General features: G+C 45.4%; 1 protein-coding gene across 1 annotated transcript in view; it reads left to right on the plus strand.

The window, feature by feature from the left end:
- The window catches only part of COL5A1 (collagen type V alpha 1 chain), a 222335-nt gene that overhangs the window by 194134 nt on the left and 13995 nt on the right, over nucleotides 1-14206 (plus strand). Inside the window, exons 56-63 of the mRNA XM_034427172.3 lie at nucleotides 6192-6245; nucleotides 6702-6755; nucleotides 6967-7074; nucleotides 7266-7319; nucleotides 8059-8094; nucleotides 10234-10287; nucleotides 10393-10651; nucleotides 11790-11902. Of these exons, the coding sequence (XP_034283063.2) occupies nucleotides 6192-6245; nucleotides 6702-6755; nucleotides 6967-7074; nucleotides 7266-7319; nucleotides 8059-8094; nucleotides 10234-10287; nucleotides 10393-10651; nucleotides 11790-11902 (732 nt within the window). The remainder of the gene's footprint in view (nucleotides 1-6191; nucleotides 6246-6701; nucleotides 6756-6966; nucleotides 7075-7265; nucleotides 7320-8058; nucleotides 8095-10233; nucleotides 10288-10392; nucleotides 10652-11789; nucleotides 11903-14206) is intronic.

Below are 14206 nucleotides of genomic sequence, written 5' to 3' on the forward strand. Positions count from 1 at the left end.
AAGTTACAACGGCACGGGGGGAAAAAAGTGACTTACAAGAGTTTTTCACAGTTACGAATGTTTCAGCATCCCCAGGGTCACGTCATTTATATTCGGATGCTTGACAACTGGCTCACATTGATGATGCTTGCAGGGCCCCGAGGTCACGTGATCAGCCTCTGCAACCTTCTGAAAAGCCACATCAATGGGGAAGCCAGATTCACGTAACAATCGGGTTTCTAACTTAACAACTGCAATGATTCACTTAACAACTGTGGCAGGAAAAGTTGTAAAATGGGGCAAAACTCACTTAACAAATGTCTCCCTTAGCAACATAAATTTTGGGCTCAGTTGTGTTTGTAAGTTGAGCAATATCTGTACCACAAACATCCAGACCAACCAGTGTCCTTCCCCATGAAGACTGGCTGGTTTTCTTCATTGGAACTTAAAACCTGCAACATCAGATCAGAAGTATGAGAGATGGAAACCTAGAACTAGATTTGGTGCAAATGATATGATGATCGGGGGCGGGGGGGTGCTGGAAGGCCCAAGACCTTGGGCAAACATTTCCCTCTTCCTTCTGAGAAGAAAAGCGTCCATTCTGACATACGTAAAATTAGTTAGGGTTACGATATTAGGCTGTGATATCATCCCTCCGCTATCAGTTTGGAGCTGCTGTCAAGGTTTTTAGGGTGATGGATACAGATATGACAACTGAAGACATGTATCCATGCAAGATTAATTGGAGTTTAGTCCATGGAAGCTGAGGCCAGCCTGTATTTGTTGGCATGAAAGGTGCCACAAGTGTGTCTGTTGACTGTTGTGATGGATGTTAATCTCATTAAAGTGGCGTCACTGACTGAGAGCAGCCTCCCCGGAGACCTGACCAAAGGCTCTTGTCAAGACATCGGATAACTGCAACTGAGTGATTGAATAGATTTTGTTCCAAATCACTTAATAAACTAAAAATCAAGGCATCCTGGTTTATGGTATGGGTCAAAGCTCACCAGCTGGTTGAGAAGAGCGGTGGGGGGGGCACTCTTCAATAGTTTGCACGGAGAGCAGAAAGAGAGTTGATAGAAAAGGAATCTGGGTCTCCTTGAGAAGCAAACATGTTTCAGATGGTTTTCAGTCATCAGCACAAATTAGTCGAACCAAAAAGCTGCTGGATCCATGGACCGCAAGAATCTTCAGATGGGATTTTTTCCCCTCTCTCTCTGATGTCTGGTATCAGTCAGAGACACTGAGCTGGATGCTGGAAAGCCTTGAGAGGAGATGCCTTCATGGAATGGAAGGGAAGGGAAGGGAAGGGAAGGGAAGAGAAGAGAAGAGAAGAGAAGAGAAGAGAAGAGAAGAGAAGAGTTGAAAGGGTCCTTGGAGGTCTTCTAGTCCAACCCCCTACTCAGGCAGGAAACCTTGTACCATTTCAGACAAATGGTTATCCAATTTCTTCTTAAAAACTTCCAGTGTTGGAGCATTCACAACTTCTGGAGGCAAGTTGTTCCACTGATTCATTGTTCTCACTGTCAGGGAATTTCTCCTTAGTTCTAAGTTGCTTCTCTCCTTGATGAGTTTCCACCCATTGCTTCTTGTCCTGCCCTCAGGGGCTTTGGAGAATAGCTTGACTCCCTCTTCTTTGGGGCAGCCCCTGAGATATTGGAAGACTGCTATCATGTCTCCCCTAGTCCTTTTCATCAAACTAGACATACCCAGTTCCTGCAAATGTTCTTTATATCTTTTAGCCTCCAGTCTTGTTCTCTTCTTTTGGCCTTATTGATGACTTATTTTATATTTTATGAGGCCTTAGTTTGGCCTTACTCTTTACTCTTCCTTTCCCTCTGACCATACACTGTGATACTGTAGAGTCCTTCAGAACTTTTCATTTTGCTGGCCTCCAGAAAAACGCCAGTTGATATAATAAGGTTTGTGACTCAATCGGTGGAGTCGGCCACTGCAGCAGATTCGAGGAGATGAGATTTCTGAAGCCCGGCTTCCAGAAAAGCTCCATGTAATGGGGTCTGTGACACCATTCACAGACTTTGCTACTGCAGCAAATTCTAGGAGATGGGTTTCTGAGGGCGAATCCCAGGAAGCAGAGCGCCCTTCAACTACCTGGGAGGAAAATCAGAATTCTATCAGGCCTGTAAATGTGTACCCTGGTGGAGGTTAAGGGCAGGCTGAATATTACTCAGCAATATTCCTCTAGATCAGCGGTTCTCAACCTGGGGGTCGCGACCCCTTTGGGGGTCGAACGGCCATTTCACAGGGGTCGCCAAAGCCCTCTCTCGCCCCCCCCCACGCCTTCACTCCCCCTCCCCCTCTGCCTCTGCTGGATCGCCCGGTCACCGTTCTCTTACCCCGCCCACTCCTAGAGGGAAAAAAACTTTAAATTCTTGCCCTGGGGCTTCAAAGAGGCGCCCTACTCTCAGCTGTTTTGCGGAGGGCTCTGTTGCTAGCTAGCTGCAAAGAGGTAAATTCCTGGAGCAGATTTTTTTTCCCCTAGCTATGCTGAAAAAGCGAAATTGAAAGTAAGCAGGGTCTTTGGTGCAACGTGACAAAATGAGGCAGAGAGATTTCTTTTTCTTTTTCCTCACCAAAAAAGGTAGGTGCAAAACTGCAAACAATGGGAAATTTAGGGCAAGAGGAGGTTCAAGATTTTAAAACACAGAAGAAAAAAAGCTCTATTTAACTAGGGAATTGTAATAATTGAGATACTATTAATTGCATATTGTGTTGAAAGCAGAAATGGTTAAGTTGTGGTTTGGAGGAATATCTGGGGGAAATTATTTGGTTTATTATTATTGGTAAATATAATTAATTGATTTGTAAGAAATTGGATTGCATGGAAATAATTGGAATATTCATGTTCATATTGATTAAAATACAAAAAAGGTAGTTATATAACTAATTGATTTATATTAAAATGTTGAATTTGTATTAAACAACTGTATTACATAATTAACCAATGTGAGGATGGATATAAAAATAGATGACAATGGGAAGGGGTAAAATATAGAATAGAAGGGAAAAATTGAATTTGATTAAGATTAGAGATGAGGATGAAGGGTAATATTGGTTTTTTAAAAAAATAGATGAGGAATAAATATGGTAAAAAGGAAATATAGAAATCGTAAATTTAATTGAAGTGACTAAACACTGTGTTGGAAGAAATATCCTTCTGGGTTCTGCTCCAAGTGGGGAAAAAGACACTGGAAACATGGAGACTGCTTGGAAAGATGGTTTAATGGTGGACAGAATCACATGGCTTGATGGGGCCCATTGTGTTAGTTTCTGTTGCTATTGTGTTGCAAATGTCCTTTGACAAAGGATTGACTTTCTGCCTCTGGCCCATTAACAAAGGGTGGGGGGCAGGAAAGTGGGAGCTGCTTTGTCTGTAAAATATGCTTCTCCATTTCTCATCCAGGGAAATAAAATATTCTGCCTTTTTAATATTTCCCAAAATATTTCATTCTTCTAGGAAAGGGGTGGGTGCTAACCCCCTACAACTGTTTAAATTTGTGAACCGGCCAAATACTCTGTTCAAAGAAAATACATTGTATGTTTTTATGTGTGTTTCTAATTATTGTTATTTATTCATATTTGTTCTCTTTTATTCTTTAAAGTTTAACAATTCATTCTTTATCTTAATATCTTAATATTTGTTTGGGGTTGGCTTTCTTCCCTTTCATCTTTTTTATTGTACAGCAATCTTTCTCCTCAAACCTACCATCCCTCTCTTTTCTTTCCTTCTTACTTTCTCTCCCCCACTCTTCTTCTCCTCCCTACTTCCTCTTCCTTTCTCCTTCTCCTCCTCTCTTCCTCCCTCTCTTACCCTCACTCCTACTCTAATTTCCCTTCCCTTCCTTCATCCCTCTCTATTGCTGTATCCTTTTATGCATATGGACTACTCAGAGGGCTGAAAAAGTTATTTTTGACTGGTCCTCGCACTTTTGACCAGTCCTTGAACTTACGACTGTCCTCACAATTTACGTTTTTGCCCTATCTTGTCACCATGGTGAAGAGAAGCAGTTGTGAAATGAGTGACACGGTTGTTAAGAATGGTACAATGGGCATAAATGATGACCATGATATGGGCATAAATGATGATAACTGCGAAGACCGGTCAAAAGTGCGAGGACCTGTCAGAAATCACATTTTTCAGCCCTCTGGGTAGTCCTTTTGTGCACAGGGACTACTCAGAGGGCTGAAAAAGTTATTTTTGACTGGTCCTCGCACTTTTGACCAGTCCTCGAATTTACGACTGTCCTCACATTTTACATTTTTTGCCCTATCTTATACCATGTTGAAGAGAAGCACTTGTGAAATGAGTGACATGGTTGTTAAGAATGCTGCACAGGCATAAATGTGAGGATGGTCATAAGTGTGAGGACCAGTCAAAAGTGCGAGGACCTGTCAGAAATGACTTTTTTCAGCCCTCTGAGTAGTCCCTATACACATAGCCATGGCCACCCGCTCACATGACCAGCTAGCCACGCCCACCCAGTCACATGACCTCCAAGCCACACCCACAAAATAAGCCACGCCCACAGAACCGGTAGTAAGAAAATTTAGAACCCACCCCTGGTTGGGGGTCACCACAACATGAGGAACTGTATTAAAGGGTCGCGGCACTAGGAAGGTTGAGAACCGCTGGCCTAGATAGTCTGGACTAGGAATGCTAAACCCACAGATTATTTCCCCTTCATGTCACTTCCACTACTTTATCCATAGTTATATGTTTAGATTTTACATCTGGTCAAAACAGGTAGCCCTCAACTTACAATTATTTATTTAAACGACTTATGTTTATGCTATGTTATGCCATCAGTTATGATGGCACCGAAAAAGAGACAATAGAATAGAATAGAATAGAATTGTTTTTATGTTTTGTTTTTGTTTTAAAATAAAAAAAATGTTTAAAAAAGAATAGGATGGAATAGAATAGAATAGAATAGAATAGAATAGAATAGAATAGAATAGAATAGAATAGAACAGAACAGAACAGAACAGAACAGAACAGAACAGAACAGAACAGAATAGAATAGAATAGAACTGGAAGGGACCTTGGAGGTCTTCTAGTCCAGCCCCCTGCTCAAGCAGGAGACCCTGTACCATTTCAGACAAGTGGCTGTCCAGTCTCTTCTTAAAAACCTCCAGTGATGGAGCACCCACGATTTCTATGGCAGGCTGTTCCACTGGTTAATTGTCCTCACTGTTAGGAAGTTTCGCCTTAATTCCAGGTTGCTGCTTCTTTGATCAGTTTCCAACCATTGTTTCTTGTCCTGCCCTCTTGTGCTTTGGGGAATAATTTGGCCCCCTCTTCTTTGTGGCAGCTCCTCAAATACTGTCACCCCACATTCTTCTTTTCTTTAGACTAGCCAAACCCAAATCTTGCAGCCGTTCTTCAGACATTTTAGTCTCCAGGCCTTTGATCATCTTAGTTGCTCTTCTCTGAATTTTTTTCCAAAGTCTCAACATCTTTTTTGTAGTATGGTAACCAAAACTGGTTGCAGTATTCCAGGTGTGCCCTTACTAGGATAAGACTCACAACTTACTAGGGACTCAGACTCACAACTGTTGCAGCATCCCCACGGTCACATGACTGGGCACTTGGCAACTGGCATGTATTTACAGCTGTTGCAACATTACAGGATCAGGTCATTCCCATTAGAGCCTTCCTTGCTGGCTTCCAACGAGCAAAGTCCTTGGGGGAAGCTGAATTGATGTAATAATTGTTAACTCATTTGGTCAATAACGTCGAGATTCCCTTCATCAGTTAATGACTGCAGGAAAAAAGGGCCCATAACTGGGTGAGACTCACTTAACAACTGCATCGCTTAGTGACAAACGTTCTGGTTCCAATTGTTGTAAGTCAAGGACTACCCATAGCGCTTTTAGTAGTGGCATCCTGCTGCTCCCCTGGCAGGCCCTCCATCCCTGGAAGAGCTGACTTTTTCCCAGAGAAAGGAAATGCACCTGGTGGGAAACGGCATGGAGCTTGTGGGGGACAGTCAATACTGTATTAATCCTGGGGATGAAGGCTACCACCCTCTTTGAAACAAATATGTGGGGTAGAAATTTAACCTAAAAACGCCACTCTCCATGCCTTGCTTGATTCTTCTAGATGTACGAGTATCTCCCATCTTAGTTATCAGTTTCTCCTACTAACCCAGAATGTACCATAATAGCTAAAGGTGTCCATTGTTTTCTAGGGCGAGCAAGGGCTTCCAGGTTCACCAGGCCCAGATGGACCTCCTGGCCCGATGGTATGTCTTGACATTTTGGGAATTGTGCTTTACCTCCCTTGGGGCTGAAAGCAAAGGTCGGCCCCATCCCAGCCCCCACCCCTTCAGCTCTCCTGGTTCAAGCACGAAGATCTGCGTCTCAATGGGGGTGGCAGGATGGGGTGTGTGGCTGCATCCCCAGTTCCAGAGCAGTCTCTTTCCTCCACTGACCATCTTGGCTGGCCAATCCCTCCCTCCCAAAAGAGCTTATGTCCTTACCTTTATATGGTTCCCCTTGGATGTAGCTAGAGGGCAGATTGAAAATGACCACGCTTTAGCAGTCTGAAAAATGAAGACTCAAAATTAGAATTGTGTTAACGTCGGTCCAAATTCACTTTTCCTTTCCCAAATTAATTTGGCTCCTGTAAATCTAAAAAAAACAAAGTGTCTGAACAAGATGCCTGATTTTTAGTACCCATCTTCTCATTCTCTTCAAAGGGTCCACCTGGTTTACCTGGCCTGAAAGGGGATTCGGGTCCAAAGGGAGAAAAGGTGAGTTTTCAGCATTAAGATTTGGGTGCGGTCCAGAATCAAGGCAAAAAGCATCCTCCAAACAAGCCGGTGAATTTGAAGCACCTGGCTTAACTCTTAATTCTGGGAAGAGAATTCCTGAAGCCAGCTGGGAATTGCAGTTCTTGGCCATGGCTGGCTTCTCTCATCCTGGCACAAAGAGCCTTTGCAATGCGGCCCTTGCCTTTTCTAGGGTCATCCTGGACTGATTGGTCTCATTGGGCCTCCCGGTGAGCAAGGAGAAAAGGGAGACCGGGGACTGCCAGGACCTCAAGGAGGATCAGGGCCTAAAGGAGAACAGGTAGACTATCAAGAGCATTGCTGCAAAATCCCTTAGTTCTTCTTGATTGCCAAATCTTAAGATCCCCCCCTCCCCCCCGGGTGAGGATGGGTCTGAAGCTTCCGAATTGGAAAGAACTCCTCCACTGAAGCTGCGGATTAAGGAGGCATTGCAAGCACTGATTTTCTTCTTTGTCTCTTTCCTTCCTCAAGGGTATTCAAGGTCCATCTGGCCCTCTTGGCCCACCTGGTCCTCCAGGGTTGTCGGTGAGTAGCAAAGAGGCAGGGACTTCGGTCTATTAGATGAACACGTGGTTCCCCCCTCCCCATATAATAGCAGTAGCCCTTAGACTTATATACTGCTTCTCAGTGCTTTACTGCCCTCTCTAGGCAGTTTACAGAGTCAGCCTCTTGCCCCCAACAATCTGGGCCTTCCTTTTACTGACCTCGGAAGCATGGAAGGCTAAGTCAACCTTGAGCTGGTGAGAATCGAACTGCTGGCAGTCGGCAGAGTTAACCTGCAATACTGCATTCTAAGTCACTGTGCAATCACAGCAGATAGATAGAAAGATAGATAGATACCTCTTCACTGTGCTTTATAGCCCTCTCTAAGCGGTTTACAGAGTCAGCCTCTTGCCCCCAACAATCTCCTCATTTTACCCACCATGGAAGGATGGAAGGCTGAGTCAACCTTAAGCCAGTGAGATTCGAACTTCTGGCAGCCGGCGGTCAGCAGAAGTAGCCTGCAGTACTGCAGAATAATAGAACATAATTTGACATTTCAGTGATTTCAGAAAGATAATTATGTTTATTCTGAAGTATAATAAGAATTGTGAGTGTACAAAAGAAACGGCTGTTTCAGCCTCAGACTGACGTGCTGAACCCGTTAATTAGTAGACAACTTGTGACAATCTTCGTTCTGCTAATCAGCACCGGCCTGGGGTCTGGGCTACTTAGTTATTTTTAATGGGCGCTTTGCTAACAGGCTCTTCTGTCTTTCAACTAGGGGCCCCCTGGACCAAAAGGTGCTAAAGGATCTTCCGTAAGTACAAGTATCAAATCCATCACAGGAGGAAAATTGTTTTATTGCTATTAATCGTAGTATTGCAGTCCACATGGTCCCGTGGGGAGGGGGGAGGGGAGCAAGGCTCTTTGTCCCTTTCCTGTCTGTTGAGCTTCTTTCATGTCTTTGTCCCTCCCATCATCCACATCTCCCCCTGTGATTACTTTTGAGATAATGTGATATCATCCCCTGGAGCAGGCGTCTCAAACTGGATTTCTTTGAGGACCAGATCAGCAGGCTGCGGGGGCAGGGCGGGGCGGGGGGGGGAGAGAGGACGGATCCCTCCTGCAGCACCCTGCTGCCCAAAATGGGGTGTGGGTGGCTTGCGTGCAGCCCTCTTCCCCGCACCCCGGTTTTGGCCTCCATGGCCTCCAGCAACACTCTGCCGGCCAAAAACAGGCTGCGCAGAGGCCCCGCGAGGCTGCAGGGGAGCCGCACTCAGCCTGTTTTGGCCGGCAGAGGCACCGCAGGCTGGTCCTTTGATATTTTCAGGGTGGGATTTAAGTACCTCATGGGCCGGATCCAGCCCGCAGGCCTTGAGTTTGAAACCCCTGCCCTAGAGGAATGAATAATGACGCTCATGTTTCCTCTTGCTACCCTGAATCTACTTCATTCCTGGGAAAGAAAGGAAAAGTAGCCCTAACACAGAGCACAGGGACAGAAGACAGGGGGCTTGGGGGGGGGGTGTCTGTGAGTACTAGGGAGACTGTCCTTCTGCATCTCTTCTTCCAACGAATGTCCTTGGGAGAAAAGTCACAGGTGAGAGGATGAGTCCCTGATTGCTCCCCACGGAGACTTGCCCATTACTGGCCAGGGATTGTAGCCTTTGTTTAACCCTTTTACTGCTGCCCAGAAGGGAACGCGGAGATATAGGAAGGGGGAATTGGGTGCCCCTCCCTGGTCCAAGAAAACTGTAGAGGTTGGAAGGAACTGAGCTAGTCAAGCTCAACAGAGGAGACTGTTCCATGGAGATTGTCAACTGTCCCACTCAGTCATCTGTTTATGTTTATGTTTTATGTTTATGTTTTATTTGATTTGTATACCGCCCTACTCCCGAAGGACTAAGGGCGGTGAACAGCCAAGCAATAAAATACATAAATACAAAAATTTAAAAAACCAGTTAAAATCAAATTAAATCATTTTGGCCCAGACAAATTAAAACACCCCAATAATTTAAGAACAGATTTAAAATTTATATATTAAAAAAGGGAGGAGATTAGGCCAAGCCTGCTTGATGGAATAAAAGAGTCTTCACAGCGCGGCGGAAGGTGCGCAGATCCGGGATCCTCTGTATCTCCGGGGGGAGCTCATTCCAGACGGTAGGTGCCCCCACAGAGAAGGCTCTCCCCCTAGGGGTCGCCAGCCGACATTGTTTGGCTGACAGCACCCGGAAGAGTCCCTCTCTATGAGAGCGTACTGGCCGGTGGGAGGCTATTGGTGGTAGTAGGCGGTCCCGTAGATAACCAGGTCCTAAGCCATCTGGCTCTTTGCTAGATGATTGAGTGGGATGGTTGAAATCTCCGTGGAATATATTCTTCCTTTAAGACTCCTGGCCATTTGTTTTGCCAAGAGTATACTTTACTGAAGCTTAAATGGTTATAGAAGTAGCGTAAGCTGAATCTGAGGTTTTCTTGTGCAAACAACACAAAGGAAAGGAAAGTCCCGTCCCCACTGCCATCTCAGTCTCCCAGTTATCTGCAATGGTCCAATCAGGTGCTTGTATATCATTCAGGAAACAGGTAACAGGTGCTCAGTTCCCAGCTCCGCATATCATCAATGACCTTGGCTTCCATTCCCCACTTTCTTCACATTCCAATCCTCCCTTCCTGGCTGTCAGCTCATGAAGCTTGGTTAGGTGAGATGCAGCCATGGCAGAGATGTTCAGAGGCCCCTGCAGGTTGCAATTCTCACCTTGCAATTTCCACTTGGGTTTCAAGGAGACAACCTCTTGCCTCTTGAGCCAACCTCCCTTCCACGTTTGTCTTCTTGAAACCCACTAGGAAATTGTAAGGTGAAAGTTACAATGGTCAGGCTTACTTTAAAGGCTGTGGTGGGCTGCAGTTGTGCTGTGGCATCTCCTTGACTGGCCGTGTCTTTTCTGCTTCTCCTTCTTCCCAGGGGCCAACAGGTCCGAAGGGCGAAACTGGTCATCCCGGCCTACCAGGACCTCCTGTAAGTGCTGCGACTAAGACGTTTTCCAGGTTGTCACAAGTTTGAGTCTGCTTCTCTGGTGTGGCATCACTCAAGCCAAGTTCTTGTTCTTCTCCCATCATCCAGGGTCCTCCAGGAGAGGTAATCCAACCTCTTCCCATCCAGTCCTCCCAGCGGACTCGGAGAAACATTGATGCCAGCCAGCTGATGGATGATGTCAATTCAGACAATTATGTGGACTATGCTGATGGCATGGAGGAGATCTTTGGCTCCTTGAACTCTCTGAAACTGGAAATCGAGCAGATGAAACACCCCTTGGGCACCCAGCACAACCCAGCTCGGACTTGCAAAGACCTGCAGCTTTGTCACCCGGACTTCCCAGATGGTAGGCAGCAGCCATGGATGGGGAGAGGGAATAGAAAAGGGCAGTTGATCCTCTTTTCAAATGTTCATAGATATCCAATTCTGTCCCATTGATCAGACTGGTTAGGTCCAAGATTTCAATCTAATGTTAAAAAGTTGTGTAAATATCATGGTTGGCATGACAGAAACACAGTTAATCCAGGTGGGCTCTAGGTTTTAATTCTAGAGCTCCATAGGGCTCCCACCCTGACTGGCTTTAAAACTCAGAGTCAACTGGAATCAGGCAGCACCCAAGTTTAGATAGATAGATAGATAGATAGATAGATAGATAGATAGATAGATAGATAGAGACAGACAGACAGATGTGTAGGTGTAGGTAGAGGTAGATAGATGTGCTGGAGCTGGCTTGTACTGGTTTGCAAGAGACAATTGTTACATCTTCTGGAGATTTGCAAGTTAGCAGGGAGAAGAGCTGACACACCAACAGTGTTTGTTTATTTATTCATTTATTGGTTCGATTTATATGCCGCCCTTCTCCGGAGACTCAGGGCGGCTTACAATGCGTTAAGCAACAGCCTTCATCCTTTTGTATATACCTGCTTAGTAGGGCTTTCGGCCTCCCCAAGCGGTGTTCTTTTTTTTGTACAAAGTCAGCTTATTGCCCCCACAATCCGGGTCCTCATTTTACCTACCTCGGAAGGATGGAAGGCTGAGTCAACCTTGAGCCTGGTGAGATTTGAACTTGCAGTAATTGCAGGCAGCTGGTGCTACTTAACAGCACTTTAGTGTGCTGCGCCACCAAGGTTTGACACCATAACAGTGTTATTGCTTACAGATGTCTCATTACCCAACTAGGGAACACCATCAGTGCAAGTGGTGTCAGAGGTATACAGTATTCAATTATATACAGTTTGAGTTGTGTGGCGGCCTAGAAGGGGAACTGTCGCCTCACAATCAGAAGGCCGTGAGTTCGATCCTAGGTAGAGGCAGATATTTCTCTCTCTGGGCACAATGAGAATGTATCTGCTGAACAAAACTCCGCACGATCTCTCAGTGTCTCTGGAAAAAGCTGGAGTTCTTCTGAAGGGCTTTTGAAGCCGATGCCAGAGTTCGTGTTTGGGCTTTATAATTTCTAGCCATTGCTTTTCTCCCAACTCTAGGAGAATATTGGGTAGACCCGAATCAAGGCTGCTCCCGGGATTCCTTCAAAGTTTACTGTAATTTTACTGCTGGTGGGGAAACTTGCATCTTCCCAGATAAGAAGTCTGAGGGGGTAAGTAACTCTTTTTTGCTGACCCTTTAGAAGATATTTTGCCAAATTTTCACTGTCTGCACGTTGATTTTATTTTGCTTTCAACGACATAGTTCCCATCAGGAAAAGACTGAAAAGAAGCGAGCAAAAGAGCAAAAGGCTCAGGGGCTCAGCCTATTCTCTAAAGAAAGCCCCAGAGGCAGGAGTGGGTTCCTCTTACCTTCACTACCGGATTGGAACCGGGAGCATGCGGGTGCACAGAGCGTCCGTGAGGACATCCAGGCGGGTGGGCGGAGCCTCCTGAACCGGTAGAAACCCACCAGTACCCTGAGGGCAGGACAAGAAGTAATGGGTGGAAGCTTATCAAGGAGAGATTCAACCTAGAACTAAGGAGGAATTTCCTGACAGTGAAAACTGTCAATCAGCGGAACGGCTTGCCTTCCGAAGTTGTGGGTGCTCCATCACTGTAGTGTTTAAAGAAGAGATTGGACATCCACTTGTCTAGGATGGGATGAGAACTCAGGCCTTGGGCAGGGGTTGGACTAGAAGATCTCCAAGGTCCCTTCCGTCTGTTCTGACCCGGCTCCCAAACACGACAAACTCTCTGAAGTTAAATCAATGATTTCTTTATTAGGAGCGCCAGCAGCCCCGGCAAAAAGTCCCTCTCTCCCTCACAGCAGGCTATCTGTCCAGCAGGGAGATGAATAGTTGTCTGCCACACCTATTCATCTCCACCCCCTGCCTTTAATCCCCAGAGCTAGGGTGGCACTTCATAGCAACGCTGGTTCTTCCTTCCCAAGGATCGGCCCATAGATTTCCACTGCTCTCCTCTCCACCTTCTGCACATCCGCGCCTTAGGCACTGGGCCCAGCAGTTCCTCCTCTTCCTCATCAGCCACCTCCAGACCTGGGGGTTGTTGACTCTCCATCTGAAGGCTGATGGATGTCCCAGGCTCTGGGTCTCTGTCTCTCTCTCTGACAGCTCCATTCCCTCTTCCCCCTCGGAACTCCCAGGCTGCCTCATCTGATTTGGCTGCTGGAGGGGCTGGCGGCCGACAGGCCACAACACCGTCCTTAATGATTTTACGATTCTATGAATTAGAGGCAGGGAAAAAAGAGCAAAGAAAATGAAGTTGAACAAATCTACTTCAGCTGCAACCCTGTTCTTTCTCCATCCCTTTCCCTCCTTGCAAGCCACCCTTTCTTCTGACATGTCTGAACGTTCATTCAGGTGCTGGGTTTTGTCCTTTGAGCTTCTCACTTCTGCCTGGCACATCATTTAATGTTTCTCGTTTATTGATAGACGTCTGACAACAACTTGCATTGTTAATAAGCTGCCAAAGAAGCTGAAATGTGACAATTTCTGCAGATTCATACATGCAAATGCATCATGTCATTTCCTCTGTACTAAATTATTGGTAGGTCAAGTGCATCATTAGTTGGAGTGAAAAATATGGCGTTGGAAGTGGGAACAAGTGTCCTCCCTGTGGTTGTCGTCCATTCACACTTCCACTCCCTCTATGATGCCCTGTAATTAACAGATCACACATGGACATGTCTGAACATGTCTTTATAGTGACCACCCAATCTGCTTCCAGAGCGAGATCTAGCAAGCGGCCCAATCTGCTTGTGATTGTTCTTGGGGGGACGGGAGGAGGTCTAGGCCAAATCCATCTCCAGGTCAGAAGTTCCCTCCCCCATTTCATTGAAGAGGAAAACTAGAAACAAACTCTTGATCCTATTTTTTTCTATGTTATCAAGACAAAATCTACCGTAACTTTAGAGTGTTGTAAGCAATGGGGTTTTTGCAAAATTGGAAATGGACGCAGAAGCTGCTGAGCAACATTGCTTTTAAAACGTTGCCCTTTTAAATGTGGCCACTGCTTTTTTTTTTTTTTTTCTTCAGAATATGATGACATTTCCAGGAAAGCTGGATTGATGTTAGTGGATGAAATGTGTGATACCGTGTAAAAATCAATGCAGAGGTTTTCAAACTGCCATACGCTTTTCTATTTCCAATTTTAGTGTTGTAAAATGTTCATAACTCTTGTTTTGGATCTAATGTAAAGAAATTTGCAGGAAGATGTGAAATATTAGCGTAGATTTCAGCAACTAAGTTCCTGAAGAAACTGGTGAGAAATAATATTCCCCTCCATCAGTGAATTGGAGCCGAACAGTGGCTAGTGAGAAGGATAGGAGTTTAACTTCCCTTTTTCATAAAAGAAAATGGTCTTTCAGCTAGTCAAAAAGATAAGACCACTGCAAAATTAGGCAGGAAAAATCAAAGATAAAAGTACAGATTAGGCAAGACCTGGTTACTCAAAAA

Source organism: Pantherophis guttatus, chromosome 16 (genome assembly GCF_059756535.1).
Source record: "Pantherophis guttatus breed Tessera chromosome 16, ASM5975653v1, whole genome shotgun sequence".
Classification (NCBI taxonomy): Eukaryota; Metazoa; Chordata; class Lepidosauria; order Squamata; family Colubridae; genus Pantherophis; species Pantherophis guttatus.